This window comes from Chelon labrosus (assembly GCF_963514085.1).
Source record: "Chelon labrosus genome assembly, chromosome: 19".
NCBI lineage: Eukaryota > Metazoa > Chordata > Actinopteri > Mugiliformes > Mugilidae > Chelon > Chelon labrosus.
The window spans coordinates 1,896,154-1,921,478 of record NC_140352.1 but is presented as its reverse complement, the minus strand read 5'-3'; the positions used below and the strand labels follow the sequence as shown (position 1 = coordinate 1,921,478).

Sequence of the window (25,325 nt, the reverse complement as noted above, 5' to 3'; positions counted from 1 at the left end):
TCATGAACTCCGAGCACAGACTCTCTCAACCAGCTTGACACAATATAAACACACAATAATCACTAGGAGTAGCTTACTTTAAGTACAAATAAGTTTATTACAATAAATGTTAATCAATTAACAATATCCAATCCACTTAACGTACTCTACAAACTACTCGTAATCATAACATTCCAACACGGTGATGCAGGTATGTGTGTGCGTGTGTATGTGTGTATGTGTGTGTGTGTGTGTAAATGAGGACGGGGAAAAGGGGGGAGGAGCGTGGTGATGTAAGGAAGGAGGAGGACAAAAGGGGAGAGGCAAGATGGCTGACTCCGCCCACGAGTGGGTTTACGTCACCAATGATCTTTGCCCCGGAAAATGGCGGACAATTCAAATTGGTGTGGCTGATGGCGTGCTGATCAGCCGACAACCACGTGGTTATCACTCAAAAGAGAGAGGGAGATTTACCGCTGGGTAATCTAGCTCTCCTTGACTAATTAGAACCGAGAGGGTCCACGTGTAGCCTATAGGTGTGTATGTGTGTGTGTGTGGGTGTGTGCGTGCGTGGTTAGCGGAAAGCTCCAAGGGAGGAGAGAAAAACAAAGTTTACCAAGCGGATCTCGTGAGGATCACGATGATTGTCTTTTATCTGTCCGGAATGGATAGACACGGACAGATACGAAGCAATCACCCGTTTCACACACGAGAACAAAGGAGCACGGCGGCTCACACACTCTAATTACACGATAACAACACTGGCGGACTCGCGGTCCGTAAACACAGCAAATAAGATAGGATCACACGAAATGCAAATAAAATAAAGATAAAATAAAATAAAATCCTAACTCTGCCCAGACGTTAACCTCTTACTTGGTGATGAAAGGGGGAGCGGATGGCGTGTGTCCTTGCGTCGTTGCGATTCGGCTCCGTGCGGCTCGAATACGACGGGTCCGTTGTGCGCGTCGCTGGCGGACAAACGGCGGCTGATCCTCGGCGATGGCGCGGGGGAAATCAGCGAAGTCGACTGGGTGAAGAATCTGGTTCTTCCTTCTGCAGGCACCGAGGGATCGCAGCAGCGGCGTTCTCGGGAAGTCCGGATAGTGGCTCGGGTTGAGCGTAGGTAGAATACAGGAATCTAGTCTCGTCCAGCGAGGTGAAGATGGCGTAGTCTCTTTGCGTAACGTTACGTTTGTACCTCCAAGGTAACGAAGTTACAACGGGAAGCAATGTGTTCAGAGTCTGCGGGGTTATTTATATCCAATTTGACGTCATAGAACTCTGCGGGAGTTCTGATGGCACCCAGCCAATCAGAGTCAGTGGGTTGACTCTGCTGGATATTGTACCTGGTCATAAAACCGCTAGGGCTGATGGGAAACGGAGTCCCTTTAGGACTCCCTTTGTTCTCCCAAACGTGCTGTCAGGCTTTATGAGTTACAACAGGCCTCACTCAGGCTTTGTGGGCCCAACATGAGCCTGAGATGGATGAAACAATAAACTCATGTATCAGGGAGCTAAAAGCCACTGACGGCGGCTCAGGTTCACGTTTCTGAAACATTTTTTTAAAGTAGTTCTAACAGAGATTAAGAGGAGGCGTCCAGAGTCACCGTTCCTCTCTCTCTCCTTCTCCTTCAGTGCAACTCCTGAAATCCACAGACATCGGCCGCCACAGTCTCCTCTACCTGAAAGAGATCGGGAATGGCTGGTTTGGGAAGGTAAGGCCCCTCAGAAAGTACCTCCTGCCGGGGTGGGGCGGGACAGGGTGGGGCGGGGGGGTTAAGTGAGGCCCACGGTGGCTGTTAGTGTGTGCTCTGATCTGGGCTCGTGTGCAGGACGGGGTCTGTGTTACCTCTGATGTCTGACCGTCCTGATCCTCTGGCCTTTGAAGCCAGCTGGCCCCGGCGGTGACGGACTCAGCCGTTCATTCTTTACGCTGCCTCACAGGCGGCTGAAACGTTCATGTTTTTACAACCAGATAACATGTTGTTGTCCTTTTCTCTCACCCCCCCCCCCTCTCTTTGTCTGTTTCTCCTCCTTCTCCGACTCATACCGTTCACTCACGAATAAACATCCGTCTTTTCCATCCCTGTACCTTGACCGGGTATGTCCATCTGTTTGTGTGTTTTGCTGACCCCTGCATGTCCGCTTCACGTCTGTTGTCTTTGTGTGACGGTCACCCCCCCCCCTTCACTCCACGCTCTCTGGGTCTGTTTGTGCGTATACATCCGTGTGCGTCTTCTCCCTGTATGTATTCGTCTCTGCCTGTGCTGTTTCAGGTTCTGCTGGGGGAGGTGAACGCAGGACTGAACACCACCCAGGTGGTGATCAAGGAGCTGAAGGTCAGCGCCAGCGTGCAGGACCAGATGCACTTCCTGGAGGAGGCCCAACCCTACCGGTACACCTTCAGTCCTACACGCCGTTTATCTGGTTTTACATTCAGAACTTGACGAATAACATCAGAATCAGAGCATTTTATTAATCCTTCAAGGAAACTGTTTTGTTGTTGTTGCTCCCATAAAGAGACAGTTGCAAGGAGACAAATACAAATAGAATAAAATATACAAATAATATGTAAGATGCATAAAAACCAAATATTGCACAAGTATGCACAATTTGACAGAGAAACCTCTGCTCTTCATAAACGTAGAGATGTCTGTAAACCACTACATGGACGCTGTGCACGGTGTTTTCTTGGCGTTTCATTTTTGGTCGCATCCCTCCTCTCTGCTCTCCAGCGCCCTCCAGCACCCCGCCCTGCTGCACTGCCTGGCCCAGTGCACCGAGGTCACCCCCTACCTGCTGGTGATGGAGTTTTGTCCACTGGTGGGTATCTACACATCTCAGGGTGTATTGAACTGCTCTAAACGAGTCAAATATTCAACCATTGCTTTTCATTTAGCTTCATTACGTCCTATAACTCATTCAACGTGCATTAAACCGATTGAAGACATTTGTAGTGGTGCCACTTACCGCTGTAAACATTTGGCAGAAGATCTCAAAGACGTCGAGCTACGACTCCGACTGCAGCTTACATCCATCATTGATTCATTCACATTAAACTCTCTCTGTGTTTATAGGCCAGTAAATAGTAGCACAGGTGATAAAATGTCCTCAGTGTCTCTAGGTTTATATATTATGAGTTATATTTAATGTTCAGTTGGATAATAATCAGAAAAGTACAAACCAAACTCATTAAACAGTTATTAGTCCAAACAATAATCAGCCTAAGACGAACTAGGACTCAACAGATGAATGGTTTTGTTCCAACTATCGGCTTAATTCACTCAGATGGACGGATTTGTTTGTTCAAATCTCTAATAATCTAAGTGAACTTATAAAACTCAGCTCGTCTGTTCCTCCCAGACTTTAATAACAAACTGGATTTGCATGAAAGTAAAAGAAGAAGAAGAAGAAGAAGAGCAGGTCCACAGGGGGAGGGGGTGGGGGCTCCACCAGATCTCATAGTACATAGAGGCAAGGCTGCCCCCCAGTGGTGAGAGGCTGTAACATCCAGGTGTTTTTATCTCTGCTGTGTCCAGGGCGATGTGAAGGGTTACCTCCGGAGCTGCAGGAGCGCCGACACCCTGACCCCGGAGCCTTTGATTCTTCAGCGGATGGCGTGTGACATCGCCTCAGGACTCCTACACCTGCACAAACACAACTTCACCCACAGGTAGGGGGGTCACTTCACATGGTGGAGTCACCACACGAGTACGAGTCGCTGCGTAACACTCTGTTCGGCGTTTGCTTCCGGGTTTCTTCCTGAAACAATATCCTGGTGCTGCCTGAGTGCTCCTCATAGACTCCAGCATCAGTGATTTTGTTGCAGGCGGTGACCCCTCCTCTCCAATCAGTGATGTGTCACGCTCTAAGAGCCGAGGCCTGGTAGTGAATCAGAAGAGACGACTCCGCACGATTTTTCCTTTTCCAGTGAGGATAAGGATTTATACCGTTTGTTTACTGAGTTTAGTTCTATTTCTGCTTCTGTGGATTTGATTGCAGTGTTTTGTTCATTTGTTTGCACGATTAAAGTTTTATTGAAATGTTAAACAAAAGTAAGAATGCTTTTATAACAGAATAACTGCACACAATGAGACAATAATTAGGCTTCTCACAAAAACATTGAATGCAAAACGGCTCATCAACATGTGTATTTTCTGTGTTTGTCTATAAACGATACTAAATAAAGAGACGGCTCTTCTTTGGGAGCCGTGGCAAAAGAGTCGGCTCTCAGAAAGGAGCTGAACTGCCCGTCACTAGAGTGTGCAGCAGTTTATTCAAAATGATGGACGCTTTAAAAATGCAGCTCTGCCAGAGAGACATGAGGCTCCATGTAACATCTGTTCACCTCCGTCTTTCTCCTCCGTCACCAGTGACCTGGCTCTGAGGAACTGCTTGTTGACCGCTGACGTCTCGGTGAAGATCGGAGACTATGGTCTGTCCCACACCAAGTACAAGGTACGTCACTGTAACACATGGAGGCACGCTGGAATATGAAAACACACGAGATATTACAAGCAGCAACAACGTTAATTTGTTTGGCTGCGACCAGTCCTGCAGATCCAAAACCAAACATGACGACCAGGCTCGTTAATGTCTCATCATCTAAGTCTGTAGATACAAATAAATGTTCATTAGTTAGAACAGAGCGTTCATGTTTTTAAGGCAGCAGATTCATTTTCTAGTAAAGTTTTTTACTGAGCTGACACGTATCACAGCGTTAACACTACCTCCAACCGTCCCGACAGGATGATTACTACGTGACATCAGATCAGATGTACGTACCTCTGCGCTGGATCGCTCCAGAGCTGGTGGACGAGGTGCACGGAAACCTGCTGGTGGCGGATCAGACCCAGCAGAGCAACATCTGGTAACATCAGCCACACGCCTCGCCTCTAACATGAACTTCATTTCCTCAGAATGACAGTTAGCGAGTGCAAACACTGATCAGGCAATAAAATGGAAACCTGTCCTTTAAATTAAATGCGTAGACTGAAGAATATAACAGAACACCTTCGTTGTACTTATGTTAAATAAGGTTTAGAAACGTCTTGTGAAAATAATCCTAAATGTGTTAGTAAATGACTAATTAGAGTTTGCCCTTAGATACACTGACGACAGCTCACTCAGCTTTAGTTTTCCAGACTGGCTAAAAAATAGAAATTGACGATGTCAGTGGGAAACAGTCGGTAGAAAGTCACATTTAAGACTCAAATGAAACCATGCTGATTGACACATCCCTCCCTCTGATCAGCGTCTGTGTTATCTTGTGTCTCAGGTCTCTGGGTGTGACTATCTGGGAGCTGTTTGAGCTGGGGAACCAGCCCTACAGACTCTACTCTGACGGACAAGTACTGACCTACACTGTGAGGGAGCAGCAGCTCAGACTTCCCAAACCGCTGCTCAAAGTGCCGCTGGCTGAGAGATGGTGAGTCAAACAATTTCACTAAAATGTCTAATAGCTGTGCAGAGCAGAAACTGCAGGAAAACATAAAACATTATTGTGAACAATGCAACAAATTAAATCTTTGTTGTTCCCATTCTTTGTGCAGATTATCAATCCCAATGTCTAGAATAGTTTGATCAATGCTCTTCTTATTCCCGGGCTCCACAGGTATGAGGTGATGCAGTTCTGCTGGTTGCAGCCTGATCAGAGACCCAATGCGGAGGAAGTCCACCTGCTGCTCAGCTACCTCTGCGCCAAGGGGGCCAGCGAGGCCGAGGAGGACTTTGAGAGACGCTGGAACTCCATGCGTCCCAATACGGGCTTCAGCAGCCACTGTGGTGCGTCTGCGCTGTCACAGGACCACCCCCCGTCAACCTCCTCCTCGTTCCCTCTCCTGGAGCAGTTTTCGGCCGGTGACGGTTACCACTCGGAGTCCGGAGATGACATACTGACGGTCACTGAGACCAGCCACGGCCTCAACTTTGAGTACAAGTGGGAGCAAGCCAGAGCGGACCAGTCGTACAGGGCTGCAGACTCCTCCAGTACCCTGGGTCAGGTCAGCCATCACTGTCAGGACGTGTTTTACCCGCCTGGGGGCATTGTGGGAGGCTGCCCCATGGAGGGCCTCAGTCATGGAGTTTCTCCTTCCTACTATCAAGCTAAACATCTACACGCTCCAGGTGTGCTCCCCGTCCTCAGCGCCCACAGCCCCTCGGTGAGCAGTGAGTACTACATCCGCATCGAGGAACCAGCAGACTGTACCATCGACCCAGACTACACCATGTGCTCCTACAGCCCGGACTACCAGGGCAGCAGTGGGAGCTTCCTGACCGGGAGTGCAGACTCAGGTGAGTGCATGGCCTGTCCGTCCCTGACCAAGAACATGGGCCCCTACTGGTCTGCAGACATCCATAAATCTGATGTGTACGACTCCAACGACTCAAGTCCCGCTATCTCCCTGACAATGGAGCCCCTGTTAGGACAAGTGTCTGACAGCAGCCCCCTCCAACCCTGGGAGTCAAGTCACTATGTGTCCTATAAAGACAGGGATGGGGGTTACTACTACGAACAGTCGCCACCGTTGGGACTAGATCACTACCTGATTGGAGGAGAGCCCAGTGAGTTTCATCAGGAGAGCTGGGGGTCCAGAAGCCTGCGTCAGGCTTTAGGCGAGCTGGACCACCCGTTAGGCATATCCCCCTCTGTGAACAACCCCCCTCCTCAACAGGCTTACAGGGACGCGTACCTGGACACGAGTCAGAGCTCAGTCATAGGGAAGAACGTGACCGGGGGCTACTACGACATGATGGGCTCGCTGAGGAAGACCATGCCCAGCCACACCAGGCACAACAGCCACTCGGTCAGCATCAACATGGAGGCCGAGGGAGCTCTCTTCATCGGACACAGAGACACCGACTCGGAGGAGGAGGAGGAGGTGGACATTTTTGTTGAGAGACACCCTTGCAACACCTGGCCTTCAAAACACCGCCACAGCAGCCACCACCGGCGGGCGAGCCACAGCTGCAGGCAGGACACGTACGCCGACTTCCACTACACGATGCCGAGCACAGACATCGAAGACTCCTGGCCGGAGGATCACAGCAGAGCCTTCCACTGTCCGCCCAAACCCATCGACTATCTAGAGCCACACCAGGCTAAAGACAACAGTGCCTGCCTCAGTCTGAGCAAACATCCACCTATAGTTCCCTCAGAGAGTTGCAACCCTTACATCTACCTGTGCCACGAAGGTGAGACTCAGGTTCCGGCTCCTGGAGAGTGCTGCCACTCCCAGTTTGTCGACCCACTCACTGGCTTGCTGGTCAGAAACAACAACTACTGTCACAGCTTTAATCACAGCAACTACATCAGAGATAAGGTCATTGACATCCCAAGCAACGAGGAGATGATCAATCTGTCCCCGGCTCCAGGGGGTCCTGTTGTCGCCAAACCTGTTTTGAGAAAGTCTGAGGAGTGTGGAGACCAGTACGTTGATCTGACCACTGATGACAGCCCTCTCAAAGAGAAGAAGGAGGATGTAATCAAGGAAAATGTAATCATGCAAAAACCACCAGAGCCCAGAGTAGATGAGGTCACCCTGACCATGACTAAAGCCACTCCGCCTCCTGCCGACAACATGCACGTGATGGTGGCCCTCGCGGATCCACAGTCGGAGCTGAGTCACACCGGGGACAGCGGCGTCGACCGCGGCGGCGGCTGCAGCGTGAGCCTGGCTGACATCCTCGACTGCAGCGACGATGACGAAGACGACGACATCACAGACGATATCACGGACGTCACCTCGGGAATCTTCGTCGATGAGTCCGGCGAGCTGAACGCTTCGCCCGCCTTCAAGTCGCTGCAGAAGCAGGTGGGAACTCCTGATTCCATGGATTCTATCGACCTGCCGTCTGCAGCCGGGTCCTGTGAAGGCTTCAGCCCCGCGTCCTCACACCCGTCCAGCTCACCCAAAGCCATGGACAGTGGCTACGACACAGAGAATAATGAGAGCCCCGAGTTTGTCCCCAAAGAGCCTCATGAACCCAGAGAACAAGCTCAGGGAAAGCCGGCCCCTGATGCAAGTCTGGAGGAGGAGGAGGAGGAGGAGGAGGAGGAGGAGGAGGTGCTGGAGGAAGCCAAGGATAATGAGGGGGAAGATTTGGCCTTAGGGGCCTCACAGACAGGTGACCCCGTTCTTTTACCGCTGAGTGATGAAACGCCATACAGAGACTCTGCCTACTTTTCAGACTATGAGAACGAGAGGCGGTCTCAGGACGAGGGAGAAGAAGTCCAGCTAGAAACAACAGATGAAGAAAATGTTGACAAAGAACAAGACAGCGAGGTAAAGAATGAGGAGGAGGACGCGGCTGAATCTTCTTCTCCACCAGAGACTGAGCAGAGCTGCCAGGTGTCCGAGTTTCCTCTGGAGCAATCTGACACCGCCTCAGTATCAGAGGGAGGGCTGGATGAATGGCCGACCCAGGACGGGAGCTCATCTATGGGAGACTGGGCAGCCGAGGTGGTGGGGGCCATGGAAGAAGCTCTTGGTGCCCTGAATGGAGACTGTGCCTCCAACAAAGACGAAGACAAAGCAGAGGACGCAAAAGACTCAGAAGAAGAGCCAGCGGTCAAGACGATTCATTACAAGCCAGCAGGGACGTCCGGTGAAACCCTGCACACCCTACCCAAAGACGAGGTGGCCTTGCAGCACACGGCGAACACCAGACGCTTCTCCTCTTCGTCTCCCCCGCCTCCGTCCTCCCCTCCGCCTCAGCTCCCCGCGACGGAGGCCCGGGCGTCCTCGGCCGACGGGGAAGAGGCCGACGAGGAGGACGGCGACACCGACGACAGCGACGAGTCGGACGAGGAGCTGCGGTCGTACGGCGTGCAGCGGCAGAGCGGCGGGGAGGAGAGCGAGGACGAGTGCCACCCGGTGCCCGTCGTGGTGAGCGATGACTCCGAGGCCCACAAGCTCCGCAGCCTCCTGAAGATGCCGACGCTGCTCAGCGCGGAGAACCTGGAGGAGGAGCTGGAGCGCAAGAAGAAGACGGTGTCGTTCTTTGATGACGTCACCGTCTATCTGTTTGACCAGGTGAGTAGAAGGGAGGAAGGGAGTACTGACGCTGTGACAGTCAGTTAGTGTTTAAACCTAGGATGCATAGTAATAATGTGAAAGAACTATGTAAAACACCTCCTGTATCCCCTAAAGTCTTGACACTAAATAAGATTTATAGACACGTGGCTCTGTAAGTAGTCGTTAGTAAGTGGTTTTTGTCAGTGGATGTGGTTTTACCAGCCTCCTCTGATGTTTCTCTGCTCCTCCGCTGAATAAAATCAATGAACACAGATCTAACGGATTACATTTGTTCCTCTGAAAACCACCAGGAGAGCCCGACTAAAGAGCTGGCTGAGCACGGCTTCCCTTCAGGAGGAGAAGGTCAGAGTTCACGAGGGAAGTCCCAAGAGAGGGTCAGTGCTTCTGACGACTCCTCAGATGGAAACGTCTCAGAGGAGAGTAAGTACAGTTTACATATGAATGAAACGTGATTCATCCGCCTCCGTCAGCGTCTAGAAAACGTATCAATGGTTCACTTACCGTCTCTTATTGTCTCTTATTGTCTCTTACCGTCTCTTTGCTCAGGTGCAGGGTACGAGTGGGAGGATGACTTTCCTCTCCTCCCTCTGCCGACGTCCTCGGCAGCGACCGACTCCCCTCCACCTCGCTCCATCGCCAAGGCCCCGGACCCCAAACCAGCTGTGCAGTACTCCCGCTTCACCGTGTCCCCCTCCAACGTGTCCAGGTTCTCCATCACCCACATCTCTGACTCTGACATGGAGTCTGCAGGAGGTGGGTCACCTCTAACAACTCTTCAGACATCTGTGAACCCTGGGCCAGTCGTATTTTACTTTCTGAGGCTCAGATGTAGATGTCAGGGTCAGAGCTAGTCAGACCTGAAAATACTTTAAAGTTGGAGGAAAAACCCAGAGGTTTGAAATCTGAGTGAAAATTATGAAGCTGGGGTTTCTCTTTGAAGATTAAACTAATTAAACTAATTTCATCCCTCATGAACATTTAATTGTCTGACTATTAAGTCATAATTAAAAGCTATAAAATCTAATAATGACTTGATTTCCAAAACGAGGTATAAATTTCATCCTGTGGATCTGAGACTTCAGGACTTTACTGCTGTTGGTTATTCATCTTTAAATGCTCCAGATTATAACATTAACTTTAAAACAATAGTCTTTAGTTTTATTCACACAGGATTAGTTTTACTTGGGGGCGTCATGTGATTCAGGAACGACCCCCCAGCGTCTGAGTTTCATGTGACGCATTCCCACGGGATAAATAAACTACTCTAGTTCTACTCTAGTTTATTATTCTTAAACCCCAAGTAAAACAGGACGAGTTTTACCTGGTGACCTCTGGTAATTTATAATTACAGCAGAGGTCGTCTGTGATTTTAATCTTGTGTGAATCGTCTGTCTGTAATTTGTAAAGTAAAAATGACACCACATATTACCTCGCCTATTTCTCTTAACACAGAGTTTCTTTGATAAAACTAATCCAGTGAGAATCATCATCTCTGTGTTTTTACTTTTTCAGGACTTTTGCTTGATTCTCAGTTTTTTTCTGTCTCTTGAATCATGAAGGATGTTCTGTAAATCAAAGTCTGGACAGATGTTAGGATGGAAAGTCCAGATGTCTCTGACACATTCACTCATTCAGACGGATGAACTCATTAAATCAAGCATTAATGTGTTCATCAGTGAAGGTGGAGCTGATTTAATCACTGACAGGTCGTTTGTAAATTATTCTCTGGGACCAATAGTCTCATCATGACATTCATTAGAATCTGTAAAGTAACTAAAGCTTTTAAAAAGTGTGAAATGTCCTCTGACCTGCAGCAGAGACACAACTTGTTTATCCCGTGTGAATGTGCCTCATGAAACACAGATGTAGGGGGGTTAATATCTGAATCACAGGACGTCCCCAGATACAACTAGTCCCGTGTGAACAGGACTTTAGTTGTGTCTCCGCCACATGTCAGAGGACATTTTATTCTTTCTGACAACTTTAGTTACTTTGCAGATTCAAATGAATGTCATGATGAGACTATCGGTCCCAGAGAATAATTTACAAACGATCTGTCAGTGATTAAATCAGCTCCACCTTCACTGATGAACACATTAATGCTTGATTTAATGACTTCATCTGTTTGAATGGGTGAACGACTCAGAGACATGTCCACTCTGCTCCCTGACATCTGTCCAGACTCTGATTTACAGAACATCCTTCATGATGCTTCAGAGTCAAGAGGCAGAAAAAAGAAGAGAATCAAACAAAACAAAAAAATCTAAATACTGATTCAGACTGGATCAGTTTTATCTCAGGTCTCTGTGTTAGGAGGAATATTGTAGGCTTGAAATTTTTACTACAAATTACAGACATGGATGATTCACACAGGATTAAGATCTGAGTTGACCTCTTATTGTTATAAAATATAAAATACTAAAGGTCCCAGATTAAACTAGTCCCATGAGAACAGGGCTTTTTGAGTCTAATTCCTTTAAGGTTTGGTTTAAGCTTCATTTATAGTATATATATTTACATGTGATCGTACTTTAATCAGGTTTAATCTCAGTCTGGAGCATTAAACAAGCAGCTAATGAGACAACACTGTTTCCTGCCAAATCTCTTCTGCCAACATTTGAGAGGAGCAGAATCCCAGCGCCCTGAAGATGATCTCACTTTTATTTATTTATTTATGTTGTTTTTGTTTTTGTTTTTTTGCAGGAAGCAGCGAAGACGGAGACAAAGAATAAGGAGCCGTGGAGCCGTGCTGCCTCTTCTCTGACAACTAGCATGACTTCTGATTTCATTTTTAACGTCAGGTTTTAGAAACACAAGACAGTGCCTCCAACCGCCTGTGGACACTTTTAAGAAGGTCCGTCTTACCGCGGCGTAGGACTCGACCTGCGCTGATTAGAAAAAGAGAAAAGAGAATGGTTAATATATTTAACATTTCCAGAGTATTAATATATATATATATATAAATATATATATATAGACCGTATGTATAATGACTTTATGAAACCAGGGGAAACTTGTTTGTTGAATATATTTTGGATCTAAGAGACAACGTGGACGGACAAAGCATCTGACATCTGTCTGACTTTATATTTAACGATGGTAGAGTTCATAAAAGCGTGGAGCCGCCTGGACGCCGACTTTTTTCAGCCGCGGATCAACGCTTTGACCCGGACCGAGCAGCTCCACAGACTTTTTACTTTTTAGGAAATGGATTCACTCGTAATATCGACAAGAAGACTCCGGGTGACACAAGTAATACGACGTTAATATTCAGATTTATTTGTGTGAAAGAAGGAAGGAAGGTGATCTGATCTGGTTACAGGATGTTTGCTTTCTTTTCTTTTCTTTTCTTTTCTTTTTATTTATTTGGGAGGGGGGCCACAGCTGATCAAACCCTCCCAACCTAATAACAGATTATGATTCTTGTGTGTTGCATCAGGACCAGTACTGTACTGTATCACCCTCTGCCAGCGCCACCGTCACATATCACACATCCACTCCTCTCTCCTGGAGACACCACAGACAATAATATTATCACCATGGAGACAAGAAGGGATTTTAGATTTCGTTTCTATTAAAAGTTCGTTTTTCGTTTTTCTTCTTTTCGTTTTTTTTTTATATATTAGCAATGCATGATTCAAATAACTACAAAACAGTATTGATGAAATGTAAAGTCACGCGGTCATGAGAATCTATGTTCATGCTGCTTATCCTGAATAAATTGAGGAGCAGCTCTGGTAGCAGGAGCAGGAGGAGGAGGAGCAGGAGGAGGAGCAGGAGGAGGAGGAGCAGGAGGAGGAGCAGGAGGAGGCAACATGGACCAAACCTTCTGTCATGGTTTATAATATTATATATTGATATTGCACATTTTCTGGAACTTCCTTTGAGAAACGATGGACAAAAAAACAACAAGAACAGCAGGATTGTCTGTTTCTGGTGAAGTTCTTCATCACATTGATGCAAAAATCCTGTAAATCCAGATTAGCCATAAAGCAGTAAAGCTCACCATGACCTAGAGATGTTGACGTGATGGATGGATGTGGTACCTGGTAGAAGGGATGTGTCCTCATGTTGCCTAAACCTGCAGGTGAAGACGTCTAACATACACCAGACTGACCCTACACACTTAAAGAGGCTGTTATATTTAAATGTGTTTGGTTTTGAATGAGCTCGTCATACATCCACTTTGTATCTGGAGAGGAGACCTGCCTGACTCTACTGTTACTTGCTGTATTATGGCGACTCTGAGCTCGTTGGTTCATTTGTAAAGAGGTGAGGATGAATCCGAGCCTGGAACTAAATGATTTAGAGTCTGATTTAGTGCGAGCGTCCGACTGAACGCAGGCGGACGACCGCTGCTTTACTCTCTGTGTGTTTTTAAAGTTAAGGAGGCGACAGGTTGCTGGTCTGCTGCTTCATGGCCTCTGAAAACATCAGCTGATCGACGTGTGGTGTCCTCTCAGTGTTCGTTTGCCTCCCGAGGCGTTAATATTCTGTAACAGTTTAGCATAGAACCACCTCGATGGCTGTCCGTAATATTTTTGTATCTGGAACAAAAATACTTTTCAGAGTATTGCTGTACTGTACCCGTGAGGAGGGAAGGGTTTAAGAAGATATGTCTTATGTTTCCTGTTGCCAAAGAGATGTTGTGTTGTGGTCCAGGAGCAGGAACGAGGCGGATCAACGTGGAGGAGCAACGAGGAGGAGCAACGTGGGCGACCACGGCGGCGGCGGCTCAGGCCTCAAACTGATTGTAGAAAATGTGCCGGAGAAGATTTGGTTTGGGAAAGTGTCACATCTGACCTGGTCACATCATGACTTTCTGTACCGTCGATCAAATATAAATAAACTCTGGTTTACACATCTTAACCTGATCTTTGTTGGTTTCACTTCCTGATCCAGAACAAACAGACCACAGAGCTCAAGGTGCTGAAATACTTGATTCTTTATTCTCAAAATGAAACTGGAAAACATCAAATCATATAATTATACAGATGTTTGTCGTAGCCCTCGTGTTACATCAGGTTATTTTCATGTAACAATTTATTCTACAGATGTTTTTATATATAGATGTAGATATATATATGTATATAGATATATTTCTGCTTGGAAACCTTGTTTAGCTGTAAAGACGGCAATATTTTCAAGAAATTCTCACATAATTTGGTATCAAATAATAATGTGAATCATATAATAATAATAATAATAATAATAATAATAATAATAATTCTTATTATTGCATTATTATTATTATTATTATTATTATTATGAATACACTAAAATATTAGCAATAATAATATTATTATTATGATTATTTCTTTAAATTTTTATTATTTTTATTATTATTATTATTATTATTACTTTAAATTTTTATTATTATTATTATTATTAATTTTCTGATAGGAGAAAAGTAAAATGATGGACTATATATATTTTATTCCAGCATGCAGTGTATGTCTGTTGGTTGTTATATAATTTTAGAAACGTTAAACTAAGATTTCCAATCGAGCTTAAAACTTCAAGGAGGCTTGAGATTAATCCAGAAATTAAGCACATTAACATTAACAATTTAATTAAATTTCTTAATGACTGCAGCAATTTATACTTATATTTCTGTATAAATATTATAAATATTATAAATATAAATTCTTATTTATAGATATAATAGTATATATATTACCAAACTGTAACAGTGGCAGTTTAGGCAATTCAGAAAGATGCTAGAAATCAGCAGGAAAGTCTGAAGCTCTTGAAATAAAATGTTTTTCCAAGTTGACTGGCTGACCCAGGCTGAACACGACGTCTCTACCGCCACCTAGTGGTTGAATCATGCAGCTTCACAAATCTTCTACATCACAGCTGGACATGGTGACGAACATAAACAGCTGAGTGATGAAGAGGTAAACCTTAAAATCATTTTAGTACCTCAAGATTTAAAGTGCAGCGTAAAATAAAAATATTCTGTGGTTGATGTTGAGCGCTGAAGAAAAAAAAATTTAGCTAAATTAACTTTCACGCTGCTGATATTCAAAGCGTGAGGCAAACAGAATTCAGACTTTTAAATCTTAAATGTTAAAATCCATTTAAAAAGTGCGACTTTTTAATTAACCTCACAAACCTTAGAGCAGGGGGGTCAAACATAGGGCCCGCGGCCCGCCAGAGGGTCCACTCTGGCTCGTGGGATGAATTTGCAAAGTACAGAAATTACGTTAAAGACATTAATTGCAATTTTTCAATAATTTGCATCTATTCCTAATTTGTCCACTAAGGGGTTGAACTGTTTTAGTCAGAGTTGTGGATATATCAGAACACTAAGAGTGAGTTTGACCCCCGTCCACCTCATAGTTCTTTTCAATAAAAGTCACTGGTTTTCACACCTCCACCCAGTAAACATTAACGTTCTCAAAATTAAAAAAAATAAAAACATAAAAACATTCTGGTGGTATTTTTTTTTTTTCAGATTCATAGTCCACCCGTCTCCACAGAACCTCATTAGTTGTTTTTACAGCATTAAAATCATCTTCTAACCGATTCACAGACTTTTAAATGTATTTTTTTTCAAAAAACCTAAACTCCATCGATCCATTAAGTTTGAACGGATTCAGAAATGTATCGCGAACAAATAAAAACCCAAACTATTTAAGCTAAAAGGAAAATATCTGCAGCTCGTAATATCGTCTGGATGTGAACCTGCATCATGATCCAGTAATGAATTCATTCTGCTCTGAATCATAGACTGTAGACAGCTCCTCTAAAGTGAAGCCAAGTCAAGTAGAGCTCCCCCTGGTGTCTGGCTGCAGTATAGGTCATAAGCTCCACCTCCTCCATGTTAGTGGGCGGGACTTGAACTAAAACACTAAAATACACGTCAAATAATTTATTTTCAAGGATGTTTTCTGTCATTTCAGGTAGTTAATATAAAGTTGATCAATGTTCAAGTGTCAGTTTTTTTGGATAAGTTTCGTTTTAGTTATTTGACGCTATAGAAACAGGATGTGACATAATGGCGACTATCAGTTGCCATGCCAACCACTCGTAAAGCGGTCCTGTGGGACCATGAGCAGTATAATCCAACATCTCCTTGTAACAGGTGGAGGTAGAGCAGAGCGTAGTATTAATTAAATTAAACATGAGTGAGTCCGAAGGAAGTGTGGGCGGGGCATCAATATCACAGCTCCACGTGGCTCCGCCCTCAGACCGTACTGATCAGACTCTGGATCCAAACTCACAAGATGGCGCCGCCCGTATCCCCGGGAAGATAGAGTCAGTTTGACCAATGAGAGGAAGAGGAGACGTGGTGTCCATGTTTATATACAGTCTATATATGAACATGTTGGATTAAGAAGATTTTACAAACTGATTGTTCATCAAGAATAAGTGAAATGTTTGCTCACCAACAATAAGAATAAACGAGGTGAACCGGTGAAATGTGAGAGTCAGTGTTTAGGTAGACCCCCTGCAGGGCTGCTTCTAAATACTACTACTGCATATAAGAGAGTACACAGTTAGGTGAAGATACAGTACTAGAAGTAGTGTGCTTATCTGATACTCATCCTATAACGCAGCACTAATTCATTTTCCTCTGCTGTAGAGCGTCCATCTTGGCTCAGGAATGTCTGATCTTCCTGTTTCATTGTGCTGTGCTCTAGCTCTGTAGAGAAGGCAGTAGTAAGAGGTGAAACAGCTGACAGGATCTATAGCGTACCGACAGTAAAGCCCTTTAGTTGACAAGGCAGGTAGGGGGTGCAGGGGGTGCTGGGCCTGGGCCTGGGCCTGGGTCCGGGCCTGGGCCTGGGCCTGGGCCTGGGCCTGGGCCCGGGCCTGGTCCTGGTCCCGGGCCTGGGCCTGGGCCTGGGCCCGGGCCTGGGCCTGGGCCTGGTCCTGGTCCCGGGCCCGGGACCTGGTCCTGGGCATGGTCCTGGGCCTGGGCCTGGGCCTGGTCCCGGGCCTGGGCCTGGGCCTGGTTGCAGACCCTGTTTGATAATGATGATAATATGAAAGAGGCAACAATTCAGGCTTTGCTAATGAAACTAGAAATGATTGAGCCCTGCAGGTGAACATTGATTCTTCTTATTCTTATTATTATATTCTACACCACATGCTCTGTGCATGTGTTGAAAGTGAAATTAGTGAAACTCAACTTTTGTCTTAACAAATAAAAGTGATCACATGTTTTTACAGAAACTCAAACAGCAGTGAATCCTGATCTGTTCTGATTCTTCTGGCTTTTTAACCTACATGATCAAATATAAATGCTTTATCTGTATCATATTATCTCTCCTTTATTAAAGGTTTCTGACACTGGTTCATTCAGCGGCTGAATCAGAGTCGAGCCTTTACAGCTGGTTTGAAATGAAGCAGAAGCGACTCAGAAATCCCCCGGAGGAGTCGAGGCCTTCTCCACGGAGTCGTAGTGAACCTCGTCAAACTGCTCCTCCTCGATTTCCTCCTCTTCATCGTCAGAGAGGGGCGGTTTGGCCGGGGCCTCCACGGTCGGCACCATGGGTGGATTATAGCTGGGAGGAAAAACAGGAAGGAAACTGTTTAACATTTAGCTTCTTTTGTTATTTGTTGAAATGTGGATTATGCACGAAACGAAAATGGTGACTGAAGAGGATGGAACAGATTTATTGGAGCTGAAAAGAAACAAAAGTCTGATGAGTCATGCAAAAGAGACGGAGAGATGATTAAGATGCTGAGTCATGCAACAAGGTCCACGGTCAAATAATGACTGAAAGAAATCCCCATGAAACTCCCAGAGGCCACACGACAATGATGGAGTTTTTAGTGATGATGGGAAACTGAAAGAGGAGGAGGCAGGAGGTGAAGTCACTCACTTACGATGAGTTCTGGTGTCTCAGAAACGGGCGTAATCTGAGCTGAAAGGCAGAAACAGTCCCAGCTGACACGTTAAACTCTAAAACTGCATCTAAACTCTTCTTTACATCAATGTGCATCTTTAAACTATTAACAACAAGTCATCAACAAACAGACGAGACCATGACTGAGACGACTGGGAGCCTCCTTTTAAAACGTGTCCTGTTCTTTACTCCTCATCAGATACACAACATTTACTCAGTCATCTGCTGGACTGGATTCATCTCTTCTCAAGGCAGAAACTGTATTCAGTCAATTTAAAACCATGAGTTAAACTAAACCGCTTTTCCTCTCAGGTTTAATGACTAATATCAAACTACAGCAAAACTGGAGTAGAAGTCGATCGAACACACAATCAGAACCTAGATTTATGAAGAGAGAAAGGCTGGAGCAGTCTGGTAAATTAGAAGTATGGTCGTCTTCAGTTTACAGGGCAACATATAAATAATGTGCTGCTCTGAAGACGACCATTATGAACCCATTTTAAGTTTATAAGAGTTAAAATTCAAATCGTTTTCCTTGCTCCTGTTTTTCTAGATCTGCAGAAGCCTCCAGTCACGCTCAGAGATGATCTCTGTCACGTACTGTACCATCCACTCAACTCACATCTACATCACGATGCAAATATGTTAATAATATAAAATATAAAGATATAAAACAGGCATTTACACCACAACACACTGGACCAGGAAATAAAATGAAAACAGAAAAAAACAGAACAAGAGAATGATTCTGTTATGATGAGGAGACCTGTTCACAAACACAATCACGAACTGAGGGATGTACCTTTGCTAGCAGCAGCAGGAGGAGGAGGAGGAGGAGGAGCAGGAGGAGGCCAGTGGGAGTATGGCAGGATGCAGCGTAACTACTAGCGTGCACAGAACATACACACTGTACATGCAGCGAGGCCGGTGGGAGGTTATGATGCGTTCATGAAGAAGAGCTGCTGGTTAATGCGTTAGAGCAGGAGGGTGATCACCACCGGCCGGATAACGGCGAGGACGGAGCGCTCAGTCTTCTGTTAGGACGCCGTGAACGAGCAAAACAAAACCTTCTCACAGGAGGATGAAACTCAGAACCCAGAGCTCAAACAGAAGCTTCTGTTTGTGTGAATTATACTGAAGTTATACTAAGAGGAAGGAAACACATTGGGATGCATTCTTTCTGACTGGTCCCTTCACATGAAAAACAATAAAAGAACAGAAACAACAAAAGCATCCAGCTGAATAAATTTATTTTTAGAGTAGAAATCCACCATACATTTGAGGTCATCAGTCTTACACTTCTTGGTGCCCCCAAAGCATGCATATCCATAAAGTCTCTGTACAGTGATTTAATAGTTTCCTTGACAACAACAAATAATAAAAATAAAAAACCCTCACAATCAAAACACACCAGCGGACGTCGGAGTTATTTGGCCACAGGTGATCGGTGCTATCTCTGCTGCAGCGGGCGGCTGGCAGGCAGTCATACCTTGGACTTTTATTTTAGTGGAGAAAGAAGAAACACTGGCAGCTTCCAGTCGTTTGCACTCGACTTTTGTCTCTAAATTCACCAAAACAGAGACGAGAGAGAGAAGGGGGGGTTGGCAAAGCTGAGAGGGGAAGACGAGCGTTAGGTCACAGACAAAACAGAGAGGGAGAGGGAGAGGGAGAGGACAGCAAAGAGACGGCAGGACATTTCTACAGTGCAGGAAGGCTCGTCTTTAGTGCTTTATAAAGTTGATTTAAAAGAAGTGGCAAATCTTTAAAGAACCTTTTTGCAGTGTAGGAGCCGTGGGAACAGAGCACAGTTAAATGTTCACCTCCTCTATTTGCCAGAGAAAGTTCTCACATGAGATTTTATTTAGAAGCCAACAGCGTGATTAAAAACAGTCCTCAGTTAGTGGACGCCAGATGTCGACAGAGGGACAGCGGTTAGTACAGACAGGCACAAACTGGGCCGACATACAGACAAGCAGACCAGCGTCTTTATTCAGCACAGAGAGAATCAGTCAAACACGATGCGGTTCACGGGCCGAGGCGTTAACGCCGAGCCTCTGACGGGGAGAGGCGGCGGCGGCGGCGGCGCAGGAAGGCTGAATGAGGTTTTAAACAGCAGAGACACTCCTGTCCCCGCCCAGGCTTCAGAGTCTGTGCACTAAACGGCGCCAGGGACACCGTACCGCTGTCACTACGCTGCTCATGCTTCACGTGAACCTCTGGATCCAGATGTTCATCAGCATGACGGCAACTTGAAATCTTAGGTTTCCATAAAATTATTGTTAGTTAGTTAGAGAGTAGAGGCACTGAATGTAAAGACATGAATAAAAAATAAAAACTGCAAATGCTTCTTTTATTCCACACTTAAAAAATTGCGAGCTAAAAAAAAAAATTGCATATGTGAAATTATTTTGAAAAAAATTAGAACGAATAAAAAAATATTTATATGGTTAAGGAGTCATCTATACCGAGATGAAAAATAATTCAAAAAACGGTACCTGTTGTCTTTTCTTTCATGCATGAACGATTATTAGTTTTTTTATAACAATTATTATTCACTCTGTCAAAAAATAAATACAATAAATTGCCACACTACTTTCTTCTTATTATTTTTTCCCAAAAATGAACTTTTCTGTGATATAAAACATAGAAAAGCAGCAAATGTTTGGCATTTGTTTTTTATAAATCCGTCCTAACACGTCACATCACAATACTCAGCTGATCGACTGACGAACAAATAGTTTCAGCTTTTAATGCGACTCAGAGCCTTGCATGTCTCTGGGGGACCAGGGTTAGATGATGACCCCATTCAGCCTTGGCAGGTTTTCACACACCACAACACAAAGTCAAAGTCAGGACCCCGAGCACCTGGCTTCATGTGTCTGACGCATAGACTGTATATAAACATGGACACCACGTCTCCTCTTCCTCTCATTGGTCAAACTGACTCTATGTTCCCGGGGATACGGGCGGTGCCATCTTGTGAGTTTGGATCCAGAGTCTGATCAGTACGGTCTGAGGGCGGAGCCACGTGGAGCCGTGATATTGATGCCCCGCCCACACTTCCTCCAGACTCACTCATGTTTTAGTTTAATTAATACTACGCTCTGCTCTACCTCCACCTGTTACAAGGACATGATGGATTATACTCTGGACTTGTTTTTAATTAATTAATTTTTTTTTACAACTTTACAGAGCGGTTGGCATGGCAACTGGTGGTCGCCATTATGTCACATCCTGTTTCTATAGCGTCAAATAACCAAAACGAAAAATTGACACTTGAACATTGATCAACATTATATTAACTACCTAAAATGTCAGAAACTATCATTGAAATAAATTATTTGACATGTATTTTAGTGTTTTAGTTTGGCCCAAGTCCCGCCCACTAACATGGAGGGGGTGGAGCTTATGACCTATACTGCAGCCAGCCACCAGGGGGAGCTCTAAACCTTCTGAGAAGCTGTCCATCTTTATAGAGTCTATGGTCTGACACTGAAAACGTTAAAAGTCTGTTTGTACAAAGTCAGAAACGTCGACTGTTACTTTGATAAGGTGCGTTTGTTTTCTTTTCTGTTTTTCATGGATCATAGATTATCGTACGACAAGCACTTCTGTATGACACAGTTATGTACAGTAAACATTCCCCTCACATGTCCTCCGGTAAAACATTTACAACATCAGCTGTTCACGACTCAGCAGCACCTCTCACCTCAGAGGAATAAAAACCTCACAGCATGAAAATTATTGTTAAATACTGAAAGATCCAGTAAAATATTGACTGTAATGTCATGTTTGTCTTTTTTTACATTATGAAAATCCTCTTTGGGATCAACAACTTTCACTTACATATCTTTTACATTGTCGTTCTAGTGGAGAGCACGGACATTTGTGAAGACCAGGTTCCCTTCGGTGGGGAGGTATGATCCCCAGCGATATATAAAAGAAATGTACATGCATGAAAGACAAGCAAAAGATACATTTTCCTCAGAGAGAGAAAGCGTCCATCACTTTGATTGTGATTACTGGGATGGCACAGAGTCCGCTCTGGTCTGGTTTGGCGTGGCCGCGCACCGAGGCTTCACCAGTGGCCAGTTAGACCGACCGCTCAGGGCAGGATGGAAGGAGGAGGAGGAGGAGGAGGAGGAGGAGGGCAGATCAGAGCCTGGAATCGTTAGGCTCGGGGAGAGTTTATTGCCGTAAGCAGGAGGTGAGGAGGCAGGAAAAGAGGGGTTAAGGGCGGGGGGCGGGGGCGGGGGTTGTGGTTGAGGTGCCTGTCCTATCGCATCGTCTGGCTGAGTCTGGGCCTGTTTGTCTGTCTGTCCTCACACTGTCGAAATCAATTTGCCCTCTGTGGAACTGTGGACAAAGAGAGGGAGAGGCTTCCTGGTGGGCTGGCTCAGGAGAAACAGCAGCAAACACAACCAGGACACGGACACAAGGCAGGAACCAGGTCTACAAGAAAACAACAACCCAACACAGTCTGACCCCTTAACGTCCTGAACGAGAGGCGACCTGAGCAGGGATTGGGTGGGTGGGTGCAGTTAGCCGAGGGAAGCTACCACAGCTGCATGGTGCATGGGAGGCAGGGGGGAGGAGGAGGAGGAGGAAGAGGAGGGGTGATGGAGCAAGAGCCAGGGGGTCAAAGCATGGATCTTAATATTAATAATAAACTAATAAAGCAAAGAAAACTTAAATAAACTTAACACGGGGAGCAAAGTAACTATAATAACGTGATCTAGTAATAGTTTGTTACAGATCCTTGTCAAACGAGGTCAAACTGAACACGATGGAAACAGAAAACAACACAAAACAACACAAATCAAAGGTGCTGAGTGTCCTGTTTGAGTTTATCATCATCGACCCAATCCCTCTCCTCTCCGGCTTCTTCTGTCTCAACATGATCACATGACTCATGTCCCACCCTCAGACACTTTAACAAGACTTCACCTGACATCAGAATAAAATGAAACCTGTGGTTCTTACCTCGTGGGGAAGCGCTGTTCATACTCTTCAACTCCTTGCTGTGAGGACAGAACAAGAGGAGACTGTCAGTACACCGGGGCGTCCAGCAGGTGGCAGCAAAAACACACAATAGAAGAGACACTGCAGCATTTATAAACACTTTATTACTGATATTAATCTACTTTGGTCGTTTGTTATATTAACCGATATGCTTGGAGCATTTTATTAACTCCAGCATCTACAAATGCCATACAGCTCTCCTTAAATGCCAGCGGAGACGTGTCCGTCCTCTAATGCTTGAAGGCGGAAAGGACATTTGAAGTTGTTCTGTGACTACTGAGCAATTAGGCATCGCCCACATGTAATGTTCCAGGTGAAGCGTAGGCAGGAAGCCGGGCGTCGTTGCATAAGCCTGCTTCAGATTCTGCCTCGTATAAAAATTAACATCAGTCCCTCGTCGACACCGCTGCCTCCTCCCGGCCTCGTTTCCGTCGGCTGGTTGACTCCGTCAGAAGCACTTTCCCTCTGAGACAGAGGTAGACGTCTCTAATCTGAGCTGTGCCACATCTAGTGATGGGCAGTTCGGCTCTTTTCTGAGAGCTGACTCTTTTGCCACGGCTCCCAAAGAAGAGCTGGCTCGTTTATAGTTTAATATTTTAGCCCAACACAACAAATACACATGGTTTGTGTGTTGATGAGCCCTTTTGCATTCAATGTTTTTATGAGAAGCCTAATTATTGTCTCATTTTGTGCAGTTATGCTGTTACTAAAGCATTCTGACTTTTGTTTAATATTTCAATAAAACTTAAATTAATCCACACAAGCAAAAACAGAACCAAACTCAATGAACAAACGGTTTAAATGTCCTTGTGCAGGTTTGTGGTGGAACCTGCTCCTAATATTATTTTCATTTTGCAGTGAAGACGCTCTGCTCTGCCTTCCTCACGGCCTTTACATTTCAGCTTCGTTTACAGCTGTCCTTCATCACCGCTGTATGCTTTCACATAACGCTATCATCCTAAGTCGTCACGTGTGATTGGACACATGGCGTGCCCATGAAAACAAAGTTCTAACCTCGTCCTGACACGAGCAAAAGGAAAAAAGAAATTGTGACTCGACGGGAATCGTCTCTTCTGACTCACTACCAAGCATCGGCTCGTTTGCACATGACACATCACTACACTCGACCCTCTGGAGCCGGGGACGTGTGAAGCGATGTAGAACTGATTCCTGCCTTTATGTAAGCTAACGCAGCAGAGCGTTCCTCCGAGAGTTGAACTCAGGGTGAAGCAGGAGACAGTCTGTCAAAGCAAAACTATTCCTGAGCCGCATCTCAGGCTGGCAGCAGCGACGCTCTGAGACAGACAAGATCTCTGGCTCAGTTCACGTGTCATGTGTGAACTCATGTGTGGGTAGATGCCAGTGTGTGTGTGTGTTGTTGTTGTTTTGCAGGCCCCCCCACCTGTGGGAAGCCTGGCACGGCCACGCTGTAGGGGCGTTGTTGTCTGCCGTGCAGGGCGGCGGCGCTCTGTGCCGCCATGCGGGAGTGGATGCCGTAATCAGGGTGAGGGAGCGCCACGTCTTCTCTCTCTAGGAGGTTGCCCGTGCTGCTGCTTTTCCCGTGATGGAGGCTGGAAACACACAGGTACACAAAAAAAGAAATAAATGAAATGAGGACACAGGAAACGAGCTGTCGTCTGCAGCAACAGGTACAACCGTGTGGTGTCACTGGATGTTTATGGAGAAGATCTGGTCAGTGAAGAACAGGAGGTTGTTTCATCTTTGATTCAAAGGTTTAAGGCTCAAAGTTAATTGTTAGGACTAAAGTAAAACCTCAAACACATACTTGTGTACTCGGAGCTGCCTGGAGTCGCCATCAGTGTCAGAGATCACCCGTGTGTAGGAGAAGGGAAACCAGCCACGCCTGGAAGGGAGGGGCATCAGACGTTAACGACGACTCAAACAGCATCAAAGCGCTTTATGAAACAGAAACAGCTGCACTCACATCCTGGTCTTCTCGTTCTCTCCGTAGTGCCAGCCGTCACGAGCCTCCGGGACCAGCAGGGTTATCACGTCGCCCTCGGCGAAGCTGAGCAGCGTGGTGTTGTCACCGGCCGCGTGGGAGAAGATGGCCTGGACGCGGGTTCTGCCGTTCTTCTCCAGACCTGCCGCCATGGAGCTGGACCGGGGCAGCGTACGGGTCTCGGCTGATGGAGAGACGACAGACGGTCGGCTTTAAGGGCACACTTCTTTATTTAGATCAACTTTATATCCGGCGTGTTCCTGTTCTCTGTCTCATTTTTAATCTATCAAGTATCTTTTCCCTCTTGCTTTGGCCTCATTCTTATTAAAATCACACATGACAGACAGGTGGATGACGAGCAGCGATAGTCTGCTGACTTAAAGCTGACTGACTCTATATGAAAATGAACAGAGGCAAATGTTTGGTTGCTCTGTCTGTAGTTATTTTTGTGGTCGATAA

At 45.7% G+C, this 25,325-nt stretch overlaps 2 protein-coding genes across 6 annotated transcripts in view; one reads left to right on the top strand and one right to left on the bottom strand.

Moving 5' to 3' along the window:
* Positions 1–307: 307 nt before the first annotated feature.
* aatkb (apoptosis-associated tyrosine kinase b) lies at positions 308–13,870 on the top strand (the record flags this gene model as incomplete). The annotated part of the gene is made up of 14 exons (XM_084567271.1): positions 308–459; positions 869–1,101; positions 1,188–1,297; positions 1,563–1,697; positions 2,259–2,377; positions 2,718–2,805; positions 3,522–3,655; positions 4,356–4,440; positions 4,731–4,852; positions 5,261–5,410; positions 5,597–9,017; positions 9,311–9,440; positions 9,567–9,773; positions 11,724–13,870. 14 exons carry the CDS (start codon positions 308–310, stop codon positions 11,750–11,752), a joined length of 5,115 nt encoding a protein of 1,704 aa, XP_084423397.1. The 3' UTR covers positions 11,753–13,870.
* Positions 13,871–14,422: 552 nt separating this feature from the next.
* The window catches only part of baiap2b (BAR/IMD domain containing adaptor protein 2b), a 64,429-nt gene continuing 53,526 nt past the window's right edge, over positions 14,423–25,325 (bottom strand). Inside the window, exons 10-15 of one of the 5 annotated variants that reach the window (XR_014699621.1) lie at positions 24,849–25,050; positions 24,690–24,767; positions 24,306–24,474; positions 22,865–22,902; positions 21,331–22,237; positions 14,423–15,797 (exon numbers count right to left, since the gene is read on the bottom strand). Coding sequence is in view for 4 of the 5 variants with exons in the window: in XM_084567392.1 (XP_084423518.1) it covers positions 17,389–17,536; positions 22,865–22,902; positions 24,306–24,474; positions 24,690–24,767; positions 24,849–25,050 (635 nt within the window). In the remaining variant the exon portion in view is untranslated. Of the gene's footprint in view, positions 15,798–16,861; positions 17,537–17,857; positions 17,900–19,114; positions 22,238–22,864; positions 22,903–24,305; positions 24,475–24,689; positions 24,768–24,848; positions 25,051–25,325 lie in introns of those variants that run through there. The other 4 variants (XM_084567394.1, XM_084567395.1, XM_084567392.1 and 1 more) reach the window with 4 other exon arrangements.